Source organism: Idiotropiscis lumnitzeri, chromosome 1 (assembly GCF_059441095.1).
Source record: "Idiotropiscis lumnitzeri isolate Australia: NSW breed Sydney's pygmy pipehorse chromosome 1, RoL_Ilum_1.0, whole genome shotgun sequence".
NCBI classification, from domain to species: domain Eukaryota; kingdom Metazoa; phylum Chordata; class Actinopteri; order Syngnathiformes; family Syngnathidae; genus Idiotropiscis; species Idiotropiscis lumnitzeri.
In genome coordinates, this window is record NC_142391.1 from 16,824,809 (window position 1) to 16,837,868 (window position 13,060).

Below are 13,060 nucleotides of genomic sequence, written 5' to 3' on the forward strand. Positions count from 1 at the left end.
TATTCATCAGAATGCTGAGTTTAAACGAGTGAAGGAGCATAGAAAATATAATTTACCAATATTTTGGGGGAGTTGACTTCCCCTTTAAGTATAGAACTAGTTGGTTCTTAAATATTGTGTCCCAAGCGTCCCAGTGAATAATCTAGTCCAGCACATACTGTATAAAAGTGAAGTCATGAACATTTACAACTTATCTTTGTGGTTGCACTCAGTACTTTTTGTTTTTACCCTCAGCCAGTCACCAAGGCTACCTAAAGAAGGGGAAACCATCCAAGGTCACAACTTCTTCATTGGCTTTGGAGGAAAAGGGGCCAACCAGTGCATACAAGCGGCACGACTGGGGGCGAAAACCGCAATGGTCGCCAAGGTATGCACATTACCGGGAAACTATCCACCGTCCACAATAATCATTTTGGCATAGTTAAAAAGTGAATAGTAGGACGAATGCATGGAACTGGGTTCTGTAGTTATAAAGTCTGGAAAGCTTTATAGACCGTACATTTTTTAGTGAGGATCTGGAGGAAGGTGCACCACAAGGAATTTATTTTCATTATTTTCATAATCACACCACTCATTTGTCCGTCATCCTCCACGAAGCAGCTAGTCCGTACAATGTCAACTACCAAACAGACACGTGGCTATTTTGCACTTTTCTGAACAGGTTGGTCTGTGCTCGACTGGGTAACATTGGAGCTATAGATGATCATTCATGGATTGCTAAATCAACAAAGTCAGCAACTGTATATAAACGGCGGCTGCTCTTTACGGCATTCACACAACACGCGACTATAATCGGACAACTTTTTCGCAACTCCCAAAACTTCATTTTATGGCGTAAACTCTCCATGTCTCATTTTCTCTTGATCAATATCAGACTGCGTGCATACGCCACCCACTCTTGCACGCCTTCAAACAAGCCTATTCCCATACGACACAACCCAAAGTCTCCGATCAGTAAGCATAGTGTGGCCTTTCAACCCAAGCACTAAAGCACCGGAGCCCCACCTCTGTCAGAACAAAGAGGCCCGATCGATAACAACCCAGCACAGGAGGAGCTCTCCGGGCATGGGGAGAACCCAAAAATAGACTTTCTGGCTTATCAAAAACATCCAAGACAGAAGGCCATTCTTCAAAGAGGATGGGGCCAAGCAGCCAATACCAGCCCAACCCATCATCACAGACAGCTACAAGTACCCGTATTTTGGCATGTTTTTTGGAAAGCGTGGGTTCGAAGTCGGTGCCTCAGGCCAAGGTGGGGACCCCCTCCACAACCCAAAGTAGCTACAGATGTGGACGGAAGAAAGGAAAATGAAGCGAGGTGGGCATGAAGAGGCGTAAAGGCGGGGTAATCGTGTCTTCAAGGCTTGGCGCAGCTGGTCATGTGTTTGCGCGTGTGTGCTTTTGTTGACTTTTGTGTGTTCGTTTTTGCTCATTTTCGGCGGCGGCACCATGCCAGTATGCTGGCAGGGCACACGAAAATCCAACCCAACTGAGATTTAAGCATACACTTTTCAAACGTTGCCGCTAACCAAGTCTGACCCTGCTTGACACCTTCCTTGTTGTAATCGTTTTGTCTTCTATCTATTCTAGGTTGGTAACGACTCCTTTGGAGACCGTTATATCCAGAATTTCAAGGACAATGGCGTGTTCACAGGTAAGCAGGAGTGTTTTCATACCATCACATGCCAAATTTTGATTCCCAAGATATCGTCACAAGCCACACTTTTCAGTTTACATTTGGGATGTTGTTTCGTCTTACATTGAGTTTGAGGCGCACTAAATAAAAGTTTCTAAAAAGGTTGCAACAAAATTATGCTTGTACGCCTAAATTAGTGTTCATAGCTTATGCTCATTAAGTGCATAAGTGTGGTCCGATGTGTAACATTTGGCGTCCAGAGTGGACTAGAAGTTTGCAATTTTTGCTTTAACAATCAAAAGCTTCAAGAAAAAAAATAGCAAAACAATTTGGTAATCGAAATGCCGTAGCTACTAGAAATCGACAACAATATCTTGCCGTCAAAACTAGCACGAGAACACGTGTTTTCAGTCCCGGTGTTTTAAAAGTGACGGAGGCACCAGTCTGTGCGTCTACACCGCGCAATCCTCCTTTTTTGCCTCGTGTGCAAGACAGAGAAAAGAAATGGCCTCAAAAGAGGCTTGCAAATCTGCAAGTGTTTTGCTTGCTTAGCCGACAGACACGACAAAGCAAAGTATGCTTCAAAGCTACTCAAGCTAGAGGAGGGAAAACCTCAAGTACAGTACAGTGACCAAACACCTTGCTTGAGCAACAGGTTAGCACATGTGACACATTTAAACAACTTGCCTTCAAATACTGTGCAAGTCAAACCAGTGTGATTTATTTTGTGATGAAAAAACTTGTTGCTGACGGGTTGCTTTTGACAAGGCAAGTAATTAATCAATAGTGTTTGTATTGTGACAACTCCAGCTGTTGTGAAATGAGCCATATAAATAAAGTTGTATTTGTATTGTAAATTTGCAGCTAATGAAACACAGTTTCAGAATCAAAGTCAGAATTTTGGTATTGTGACGCTTTTTTGTTTTCGTTCATCATTCCTCACTTTCTTAGGCTTTGTTGGCCAGACCTCCGATGCAGCCACAGGCGTTGCCTCCATCATTGTGAACGATGCAGGTAAAGGCTTTTGAAACCAGTCAACTCCCCACAGCTGAGATCTTAAAAGCACTTATAATCCACTTAAAGTCGTGTGCACAAAGACACGCATATTCTCATTTTAATAAATTATCAGGTAATGCTCTCAAACACATAAAAGTGATCCAAGCATGTATATCAGTGTATTCTAATTTACTAAAACAAAAAATGTGATTTGATTACCGGTCAATTCCTCCTGTGCCAAAGGCCAAAACACACAAATGTTGCATATTATCTTTTAAACATACAAATCTTAATCATTGTGATATTATTTATCAGTAAGTTTTTACTCTAAATTGCTAAAAATTGTGTGAGATTTTTGAGGCAAGAGGTCATTGATCTATCTGTTGTCGCTCACATCTTCTTCGTGATGGTGTTCAGCAACAGCGCACCTCTTTCCCCCCAAGGAGTCATTGTGCACCAGTGCCATAAAAAAATCTTTAAGGTCATCTTTCATTCAATATTGCATACGTGTATATTTTTTGCTACTTTTCACCTGTGTGTGATGATGTGTACCATACATTGTCCATCCATTTTCTGTTTCATGTACCATGTTTAGAACTGCAGGTTAATTTTTACTATGCCAATATATTACTATCCGTGTTTTCAGTCACGAAATGTATTTTCTTAAATGTATCTTTATCCTATATCAGATTTATTTCTGCATGTATTAATGCGTGCAGATCAATGTGGTTGTGTTTTGCAGGTTGAAATAGGCCTAACTAAAAAAAAATACAACAACAACATAAACAAATTCTGATGTGATTGTGCCGTGAATTTGAAATCGGATTGGTGAATGAAACATACCCGTTGCTATTGTAGTTGAAATGACATCAACCAGCATTATTTACTTTGAAGGCCCTGGGTTTGAAAGCAGATTCGAATGCCATGGAAGCACAAACAGTGCTAGTAAGAGACTCAAATCTGACTGGACATAAATTAATAAATTCACATACACGTATTGAAAGCAGTGCAGCCGAGAGAAATGCTACAAAATGAAGAGAATAGATTATTGGCGATGAATGAATGCAATTTCATGGAACACATTTACAATTGAGTTAGTAAATGTAGGTCAGTACTTCTGATAGTATTTGGACCCTGACTGGCCACGATTATTATTAATATGCAGTGCCCTCCATGATTAATGGCACCGCTGGTTAAGATGTGTTAAAAGTCTCAAAATAAACGGAGTTTTTTATTGCAGAAGCATACCCTCATACTACAAATTCTAGAAATGGTTCACCAGACACGTAATCAAGCTCCTCCCATGCCCAGTCACCAGACTTCACCCCCATTGAAAACCTGCGGAGTGAGAAGAAGAAGGGTGCAGAAGAGTGAATAGAAAAAAGAAGAAACCTATCACCTTTAAATGAGAATAAAATTACAGATACAGGCATTTATTTTCACCATTTTTGTTTCGATAGCGTTACTAGAAAAAAAGTTTTGAAATTTCTCCCTTTTTTTTTAAATCGCATTTTAAAAGGGGTGTGTGGACTTTTTATAGTCACTTCATGTGCCCAGTGATTAACTGATGACCAATCCAAGGTTTAATCTACCTTTAGCCAAATGTCACCTGTAGTAGGTTTCGACTCCCTACGATGCTAAAAAGGAAATACAAAAGCGTGATTGCAAATGTCCTGAAAATTAAAACTAATATTTTTTTACATTCACCCACTTGTATTTCAAATCTTTGGAGTTATAATTGGGCAATACATGCAATTCATTAAATTTGTTCTTGACGAGTGATGAGAACACAGATGGCTGAACACAAGAACATGACTGTACATATTGCCCACTTCTAAAGCCAAATATACTGTAAGTTGATTTTGATCCTTCTGATTTGACAGCCAACGTGTGCATGGAAAAACACTGTTTGGCAATGTCTCATCATTCATATTTCAGAGAGTGTTGATACTTTGTCATCTTCACAAATCTGTGTGGTTGTCTCCAAGCAGGTGAGAATGCCATTGTGATTGTGGCCGGTGCCAATATGTTGCTAAGCAAGTTGGAGCTGCAGGATGCTCGTACCGCCATCAATTCTGCAAAAGTACTGCTTTGCCAGCTTGAGATTTCCCCCCAAACTTCTTTGCAGGCGTTACGCATGGCTCAGGAGAATAAAGGTCAGTGGATGTCGACTGTCTGTGTGATTTCAGCTTTGGAGATTTGAACAAACGGTTTTACATTTCAGCATGTAGCTAAAAGCGAGACTGTCTTAAGAGTCATGCAATTGATGTTGTCACTGTGGTGGCAATGTGTCTTTGTGTTTGGCTGTGTATCCAGCTGCCACATACACACACCAAAGTGTATGAATTGCTGTCTTCATACGTAAAAACACTTTGACTGTCTGAAATAGCTACTACAGCGTGCATGAAAATCAGAATTGCGCCGGCAGTTTATGGAACAGGATGAGTACTGACTCACGTAAGACAGGCTGTCAACTAAAATGACCTGATTTCAGCAAATCAAGACATAGTGTGTATAAAGTGTGTTCTAATTTGTGATCCCCGAGCCATTTTGAAGAAGCGTCTCACCAACATGTCACTAAGACTACCGAGAACTACTTTAAATTATGGGAAAAAAATGCTCAATGTCTTCTTTAATCATATTTTATTACTAACCACATCCGACAATTTCCAAATCCGTACGTCAATCGCACCGCCAGGGTACTTGTTTGCTTTCCTGTGTCTCCTTGCTCCTTGTCATGGTGACCAGGTTACAAAATTTGTCATCTTTAGCAGCGTCCTATTATTAGAAGCCCTCGGCGTCATGAAGACGTCTGGGGAGCTTCTCATCACTAGTAATCGATCGCTGGGCACTGCCAGGACGAAAACGTCACAGCCATAACTATGTTGCAGATGGGATACCCAGATGGCCTCGCTGAACGCGCCACACTCTTCCACTTCGCTCCCCCTCTCTTACCATACCACGTGATTAGGCCGACCATGTGGCATGAGAGACGAGGAGAGCGAACGAGCTTGGAAAAGAGGCCACCCCGACGTGGTGGCACCGCCGCGTTGTGCAAATGCAATTCTCCGAAGAGAATGGGTGTTAATGTGTTTGGCAATGAAGACTTTAATGACGCCGAGGATGACGTACTGCTCAAATTTCACAAATGTCAGTCGCTTAAGGGAACATATACTGTAAATGCCAACAGTTGACAAGATAACCTACAAGTAAGACTTTGGGAAAATCATATTTGTTGTTTAATTAGATAATGGCATGAATTGAATTCAGAGAACTGCAGAAATGTGTCGGGTTTCTGTTTTTCTGTGCCTTCAACCTGTCTTCCACCTCCACTTACTTTTCTTTGTGCTGTTTCTCAACAACAAATGTAATTACAGCCACTTAAACCCTTTTGCGCACATAGTGATGACTCATTAGTGTGTACGAGGCATCTTCCTGTTTCCAGTCCCAGTTTTTCTTGAATGAGCAACAAGTATCTGTTTTTTACCACTCTGTCTAAGCTTTTGTCAGCATTATTTGCCACACCTCCACGCAATCTTTGACGCATGAAGAGTTGAACCTAGCAGACGTGACTCAGTTAGTGTGCATCCCAGAATTTCAACATCTGTGCCATGAGCTAGGCTGCTCTGTTTACGTGCAAAACTTTCACTGGCACCTGGACTGTAAATGAGAGCAACCTGAGACTGGCATGCTCCCTAAAATGATGCTAACATCAGCTAGGAAGATTTTGTCCTGCGTCTGTGCATTTGAGATTTCACAAAAGCCACACTTGCCTGCATATTGATTAGCTTCCATCCTTAGCAGTCTCTTATGTGCTTATTATATGCACACTTCATGAGCGCTAGGGTCTTTCGTTTTTTTTTTTGTTTTTTTTTTGCCATCAACACTGAAAATATCACGCTTGGCGCAAACACTGTGATCACGGCACAGATGGAAGATCCAGGAACAGATAGAAGAAGATCAGATTTTTACACACGCCTTGCTTTGGTCCATGATTTCATACTATTGACAACATGAGCATACAATATGAGGAAGGCTAGTACATGGATTTGTGATTTTCATCGCTATTAATTTTACTCTTGTGTCACTTAAGATTTTGTGTTTCTAAATTTTTAACAACATTATTAAGATCATATTATTAATGTCCAGATTTTTACAATTTGAGGTGATATTTTGTAACATTTTTGTAATTCAAATAGCGATAACGATCGCATTGATTGCGATTGAACACAGTAGATGAATGAATGTATTGGAAAAGAACAAATAAAATGGTTCAAATATGTAAAAAGTAAAAAGTAGGCCCTAATTCCGTGGACAGGCGCATATGTGCTCCGTGAAAAAACTGTTTGTGCCAGGGCAAGTCGAGTGGGAATCTGGCAGACCGCGTTGCTCCTCGCTGCATGTTCCAGAGGACAGAGGGTGTTTTTTATGACATGCCCCCTGTGCACCTGTCAATTCGGTATCAGAAAGTAGACTAGACTTTTGACCAGGTGAAACAAGATCGGAGTGTCAAATGCATGCTTCGTAGGGTATAAGTCTGGAGTTTGACTTGGTCAGAAAAACCACTTCTGACCTCTGATGAACGCCTTTGGGTTTGGGGTCATTATGATTACTAATCAGTTTGATTGCACATTTCTTTAAATTAGCAGACAAATGTTTCCAAAGACTTGTAAGGATTGGGGCACTATGAAATAATTGAAACAAAAAAAATTTAAAAAAACATTTTTATTAGCATTAAAAAATCGAAAACTAACAGAAACTACATTGTTACGTTTATAAAACGAACTATAATTACAACACGCGAGCCTTTGTGGTTGATTTTCAATGTATCTATTTTGATATTATTGCATAGCCATTAGCCGGAAGAGGAGAAGGTCAAACAGTCCGGGAGTTGTAGTCCTCTCAATGTGTGTCCCACAGAAGCAACATCATCAAGCAACAGCCAATAAAAGAAGAGCCAGCAGATGATGTTTGCATATGGCTTTGGCGCGAATTGCTCCCCAACTTTCGTAACAAAATGCAACGATGGGTAAAAAGTGCTTTTATATTTTAAAAAATTATGCTGAATAAAAATTAAAAAAAAATAGTAAAACCGGTTTAATACTTGAGAATACAGCCCACAAATTTAGAAATAGGCAACATGGCAAACAAGGCCCTCCCTGTTTTATTTAATTAGCGGTTACCGTATTTTCCAGGCTATAAGATGCACATGCATATAAGCCGCAGCAACTCCTCCTGGAAAAAAAAAAAAAAACAATATACAAGACACACCAGACTGCAAGCTGCAATTTCATTTGTTGGAACAAAATTTGTTGTTTACTGCATGTGCAGAGCGATTTTGTACTGTGAATGCACATAGAGGTACATAAACAGATTGTTAAAACAGCACCTTTTAACACTGCAACTACTTTGCTCATTAAAACAGAACAGATCCAAGAGGAAAAAAAAATCAAGATCTATTTAGCGTATTTTCTGAACTATAGAGCGCCCCTACTGGTGAAAGAAAAGCCGCACCGTTGTATTAGCCGCATGGTTCAAAATCTAGGATAAAAGTAGCGGCTTATAGTCCGGAAAATACAGTGCATACTTTTCATCAACTTTTCATCATCCGCAAGTTAAGATCTTCTTTCAGTTCCTTATAAACATACTTTGCACATGTGGATCTCCTCCATGTACTCCAGCGAGTCCATTTATGCTTCCGCCATGTAGACCCCACGCCTCTTCTGCACTGAATTTCAAGAAAATGAGAGGAGCCGCTTCCACTGGCCGGAAAGCAAGTCGGCTGTGTTCACTTCCACAATGGCACAAACTCGTTTGTAACGGCGGGTGTCTATAAAAAGACCTGTTTGGATCCCACTAATTGGACTAACTGTTCCAATATTTTTGAAGAGTGAACATGTCACGCGCGTCTGACATCATTGTGATTGTGTGTGTTGAAGTGGTAGCCATTATTTCCACCTAACATCAACCTCAAAGCGCCAGGTGGCCCAATCCCAATGCAAACCCACGCAGATGCTCTCCACTTTGCCCACGCAAACACACACACTCACAAAAACTGGGTACACACTTGTACAGCGCCGAGTTTGATATTGCCGTCCTAGAATATACATATGAGGCTTTATTTTATATGCAGCGGGATGCGAATTAATCGCTGCGTCAAGCTGGGCTTATCCCCACTCATACAAAGAAATCGTGGCATTAGATGCATTAATGCCTGCTGCTCATGAATATGCATCAGGCTGTTGTTCGACACGTACAGAGGATTAGAATTTTTTCCGCTGTACTCTTAAATATAAACAGAAAAGGTCACAGTGGATCTCATTCGCATTTTGACATGTCCATTGGCACTGCGTGGCGTGGTTGTTGACAAACACTCACGCTGCCCCTGGAAATGCAAGGGTTACGTCTCCAGATCTTGGGCTATTTCAACCAGCCAGTTTCCAAGTATTTTTTTTTTTCAATGCTAATTTAATCGTTTAAAAATATACCTTTTTATAGAAGCTTTTCAACTTGAGCTTTCTCTGGGTGAGCAATCACCAGCAGAAGCTTAGTTAGTTCTGTTGCATTGAAATTTTAATTAAGGTCATTTTTAAAACTCTGAAAAACACGCATGTATTATTTTAATTTTAGAAATGTACTGAGTGCATAGATCGAAAATGTCAACGTGGAATAATTATTTATCACAATCTGGATACATTTTATGCTTAATTTTGTGTTCCATGTTGGAGCAAATGTAACCTCAACCTTTAGCAGCAAACAAACAAGTAGATCAAAACTTGTTCTGGGATTCTGGTCAACGACCGATTTTTTTTGGGTCAGACAATAAAACTTTATCAGTAACAATTAGCAAGGAATTCCTCAATCTATTATGCTTTAAAAAATATTGTGACACTGCTGATGAATGAGCCCACTTAAATTCCATAAACCTTCGCTCCAGGCCACAAATTCTTTATGCAGCTTGACCTATATGGAAGAAAACAAAAGAGATTGTAAATGAATACAGTACAACTTCATGACGAGAATGTATCCAAATGTGATAATAATAACATGACTCTTTTCTTATTGCAGTTACGACAATATTCAACCCGGCACCGGCAATCGCTGACTTGGACCCTGACTTCTATCGACTCTCTGACGTGTTTTGCTGCAATGAGTCTGAGGTGATGAATCACACAGACATACTCCTTTTTTTTATTTTTTTTTTTTATTATGCTTTGCCATTAATTGACATTTTAACAGTTTCTAGTAATCTGAACCTTTTATAATGTTTAACAAACTCCCAATAGTCATTTGTCTTGCAAGCTTCGAGAAATGTAACTTATACATTATCAGTGGTGCAGTATCATTGTGGCCCCAGGGGGGTTCCAGAAGTTATGAGAGCCCACGCATACACACCTTTCCACAGTGATTCACCTGCAATATATATCCTGTATCGTGACTTCTTCTCGCACATCAATAGCGTCACTGTATCCTTTAGACATAAAGTACATGCAAACATTATGGTGTGACGATGGGAATCGGTATTGCCAACCCTTTTACGGTCATGGTATCCCACGCCTTGGCGGTTGGGTGATGACAGATGAGTGAAAGTGGGTGTGCTTAGCTGGGAATCACTGTAATGACAAAAACAGGGCAGATGTGCTTTTTGGCTTAGTCAATCAGGCCTTGAGGGTTCATGTGAACTGCTATTTGATGTAGCGTCGCGGAGCAGAAAAACGACGTACAGCCAGGTGTGCGGACATGAAAGGGAGTGATGGCAAAAGAGTAAAACCTGCAGCGGCCATTTTAAAGTGGAGCGTGCAAGGGTGGAAAATCTATTCAAGAAAAACATGTTTTGTGTCAAATGTTCCAGTTTGTCCGTATTTGGTTATATGTGCCCCTGTTACGCAGAAGTTGAAAAAGTTCCAGCCTCAGTATAAAAAACTGCATCCAAGTGCATCTGACGGTGCTGGAAGCTCCTTCAGCTCAGCGGAAGCGGCAGGTTAACTAATGTGGCTAAACACTTTCCACAGCAGCTCCTCTTAACATCACTAATCATCGCCCCTAGCAAATAAAGTCATTTCCGGACTACAAAACGCACTTGATTAAAAGCTGCTGTCGCTAAATTTAGCCATAAAAACTCATTTGTACAAATATTGGCTGTGGGTCTCCACATTACAGCATGGGATGTTTGCAAAGAAAGAGGTCACACACCCATCCATCCATTTTCTAAGACGCTTCTCCTCACAAGGGTCGCGGGGGTGCTGGAGCCTATCCCAGCTGTCTTCGGGCAGTAGGCGGGGCACACCCTGAACTGGTTGCCAGCCAATAGAGGTTACACAAATGGATTTAATTTACCTTAAACACCGGTAGACGCTTAATTTCCCAATGCCGAACTCAGCCGGTTAGACAATGGCGTGCCTTTCTCAGTCACTCTTGATGTCACAGGAGGCCTATTTGCCGACAAGCTTCATCAGGCAGCAGTGCACATAAGTACTGTATGTTGCAGTACGGGCTTTGGACCGCCGTTGGTTTTGTGTTTGGGAGAGGAAGGGGATGTCAGAAATCCTGCTTTTCATAGCTCGCATGTTAACGCCAACCGCAAATGGCTGAGGAATATTCCGTATGAGGGCGGGCTCGGGACAGTTTCATTGTTCCACTGTGACATGTTCGGTAATTTCATTGGTCAGATGTGACGAGACTTTGGGTTTGAGGTTAACGTATCCGAACAATTCACTCATTAACAAAAAGAGTTATTGATTAATTTGATAATTGATTAGTGGTTGATTAACCGCTGAATTTTTGGACCTCGAGCGCAGGGCATCCAACTATGAAAAGTAAATTAAATGAATATGTCGACAGAAAAAAAAACACAGCGACACACAAGACCCACCTTTGAGATCTGCACAGAAAATGTTCTCCAAATTGCATTTTGCTTTTTTAAATTTTTTTTATTGTAAATCAATTTCACTTCGCTGTATGACCGTGCTACCCATTCAGAAATAATTCCATCATTCTGTAAATAAAACTGTCACGACATTAATATGTATTACAATAAAAATATTGTCTCAAAACATTTTGAATCTATCCATAATGGTAGGGGTCTTCAAACCTGTTCCTCGAGGGCCGGTGTCCTGCCTGTTTTCCATCTTTCTGGCTGCAACACACCTGATTCAAATGAACAGATAATCGTCAGGATCTGCCGAAGCTAGATAACGATCCTGATCATTTAAATCAAATGTGTTGCAGCAGGGAAAAATGGAAAACAGGAAGGACACCGGCACTCAAGGAACAGGATTGAAGACCCCTACATAATGGGAAAAACAAAATAACTTGTATAAATCTTCCAGAATATTCCTGAGAGGTGATGATAGAGTTGGCATCTGTGTGTACTGTACATCATTATATTTGTAAAAGTGATTGGCATACGTACAAATTAAAATTTCATTTGAATCAACTTTGATATATTTTAATAGAGCGTTGTTACAGGTTTAATCGTCCTCAAGCAAATTCTGTCTTTGTATGTGATAGAATGCTAGTTATTTCATAAACATAACATAAACATAAAATAAAACATTTACATTCGTATCATTTGAGAAGTCCTCAATATAACAGAAATGATCAAAACAATTAAACAAAGACGTGGCTATGACTGTACAACTAATTGTCATAAAAGCAACCACCTCCGCTGCATATTAACCACCGTATTTACTCACACAGGAAGCTAGGCAGAAACTTAAATGTGGTCTTATTCTTGTACACAGAGGGATTCAGGGGGGGTAGATTAATGCCCTGGAGTAAAGCCGATGACTAACAAAACGCCTTTTTTTTTTTTGCGCCTGACAAAACTGCATAGCTGCGGGCTCTTAAACATTGATACACCGTTGTTTATTTTTGAACTTGTCCAAGGTCACTGTTCACTTTGACATTGTACAAAAACAAGAAGGATCAGATCGGTAGACCTCCATTTGACATTTGTGTCAGTCCCGCTTGAACCTTTTTCCACGAGGTGATCTGGCATGCACACCGTCCAGGTGTGTGCATGTGTCTGTATGCTTGTGCGGTCTCATTGTGCCAGGGTGCAGATAGTGGTGAGGGGTATGGGAGGGATTAAGCAAGACAAAGTACAGGCGCTTCCATTCATTGACAGCTCACATAAAATGTTCGAAGCGTTTTATGAGAGGGACGATGTCATCTTTCACGTCCTTATGACGATCTCACCTGCCGAGAGGAACATGTTGTTCTATTTATACTGTGCGCGCCGCAAGTACAGGAATAAAAAAGTGCGGACAAATGTCCTCTTAACAAAAAGGTACCTAGCACAAAGTGGTTGTGCATATTTGACAGGGAAAATCATCAATTTAAATAGATTGCTAAAATGTTTTAGGGCTATAAATTGTGCGACAGTACATTGTTGAGGAGGACTGGAAAGCAGTGAAAGCTAAATTT

General features: G+C 40.6%; 1 protein-coding gene across 3 annotated transcripts in view; it reads left to right on the forward strand.

Annotated features, from left to right (window-relative positions):
- The window catches only part of rbks (ribokinase), a 32,807-nt gene that overhangs the window by 8,971 nt on the left and 10,776 nt on the right, over positions 1-13,060 (forward strand). For 2 of the 3 annotated variants that reach the window (XM_088292796.1, XM_088292967.1), the window contains exons 3-7: positions 235-367; positions 1,591-1,654; positions 2,588-2,650; positions 4,621-4,788; positions 9,701-9,792. In XM_088292796.1, the coding sequence (XP_088148922.1) occupies positions 235-367; positions 1,591-1,654; positions 2,588-2,650; positions 4,621-4,788; positions 9,701-9,792 (520 nt within the window). The remainder of the gene's footprint in view (positions 1-234; positions 368-1,590; positions 1,655-2,587; positions 2,651-4,620; positions 4,789-9,700; positions 9,793-13,060) is intronic. The other variant, XM_088292880.1, reaches the window with a different exon arrangement.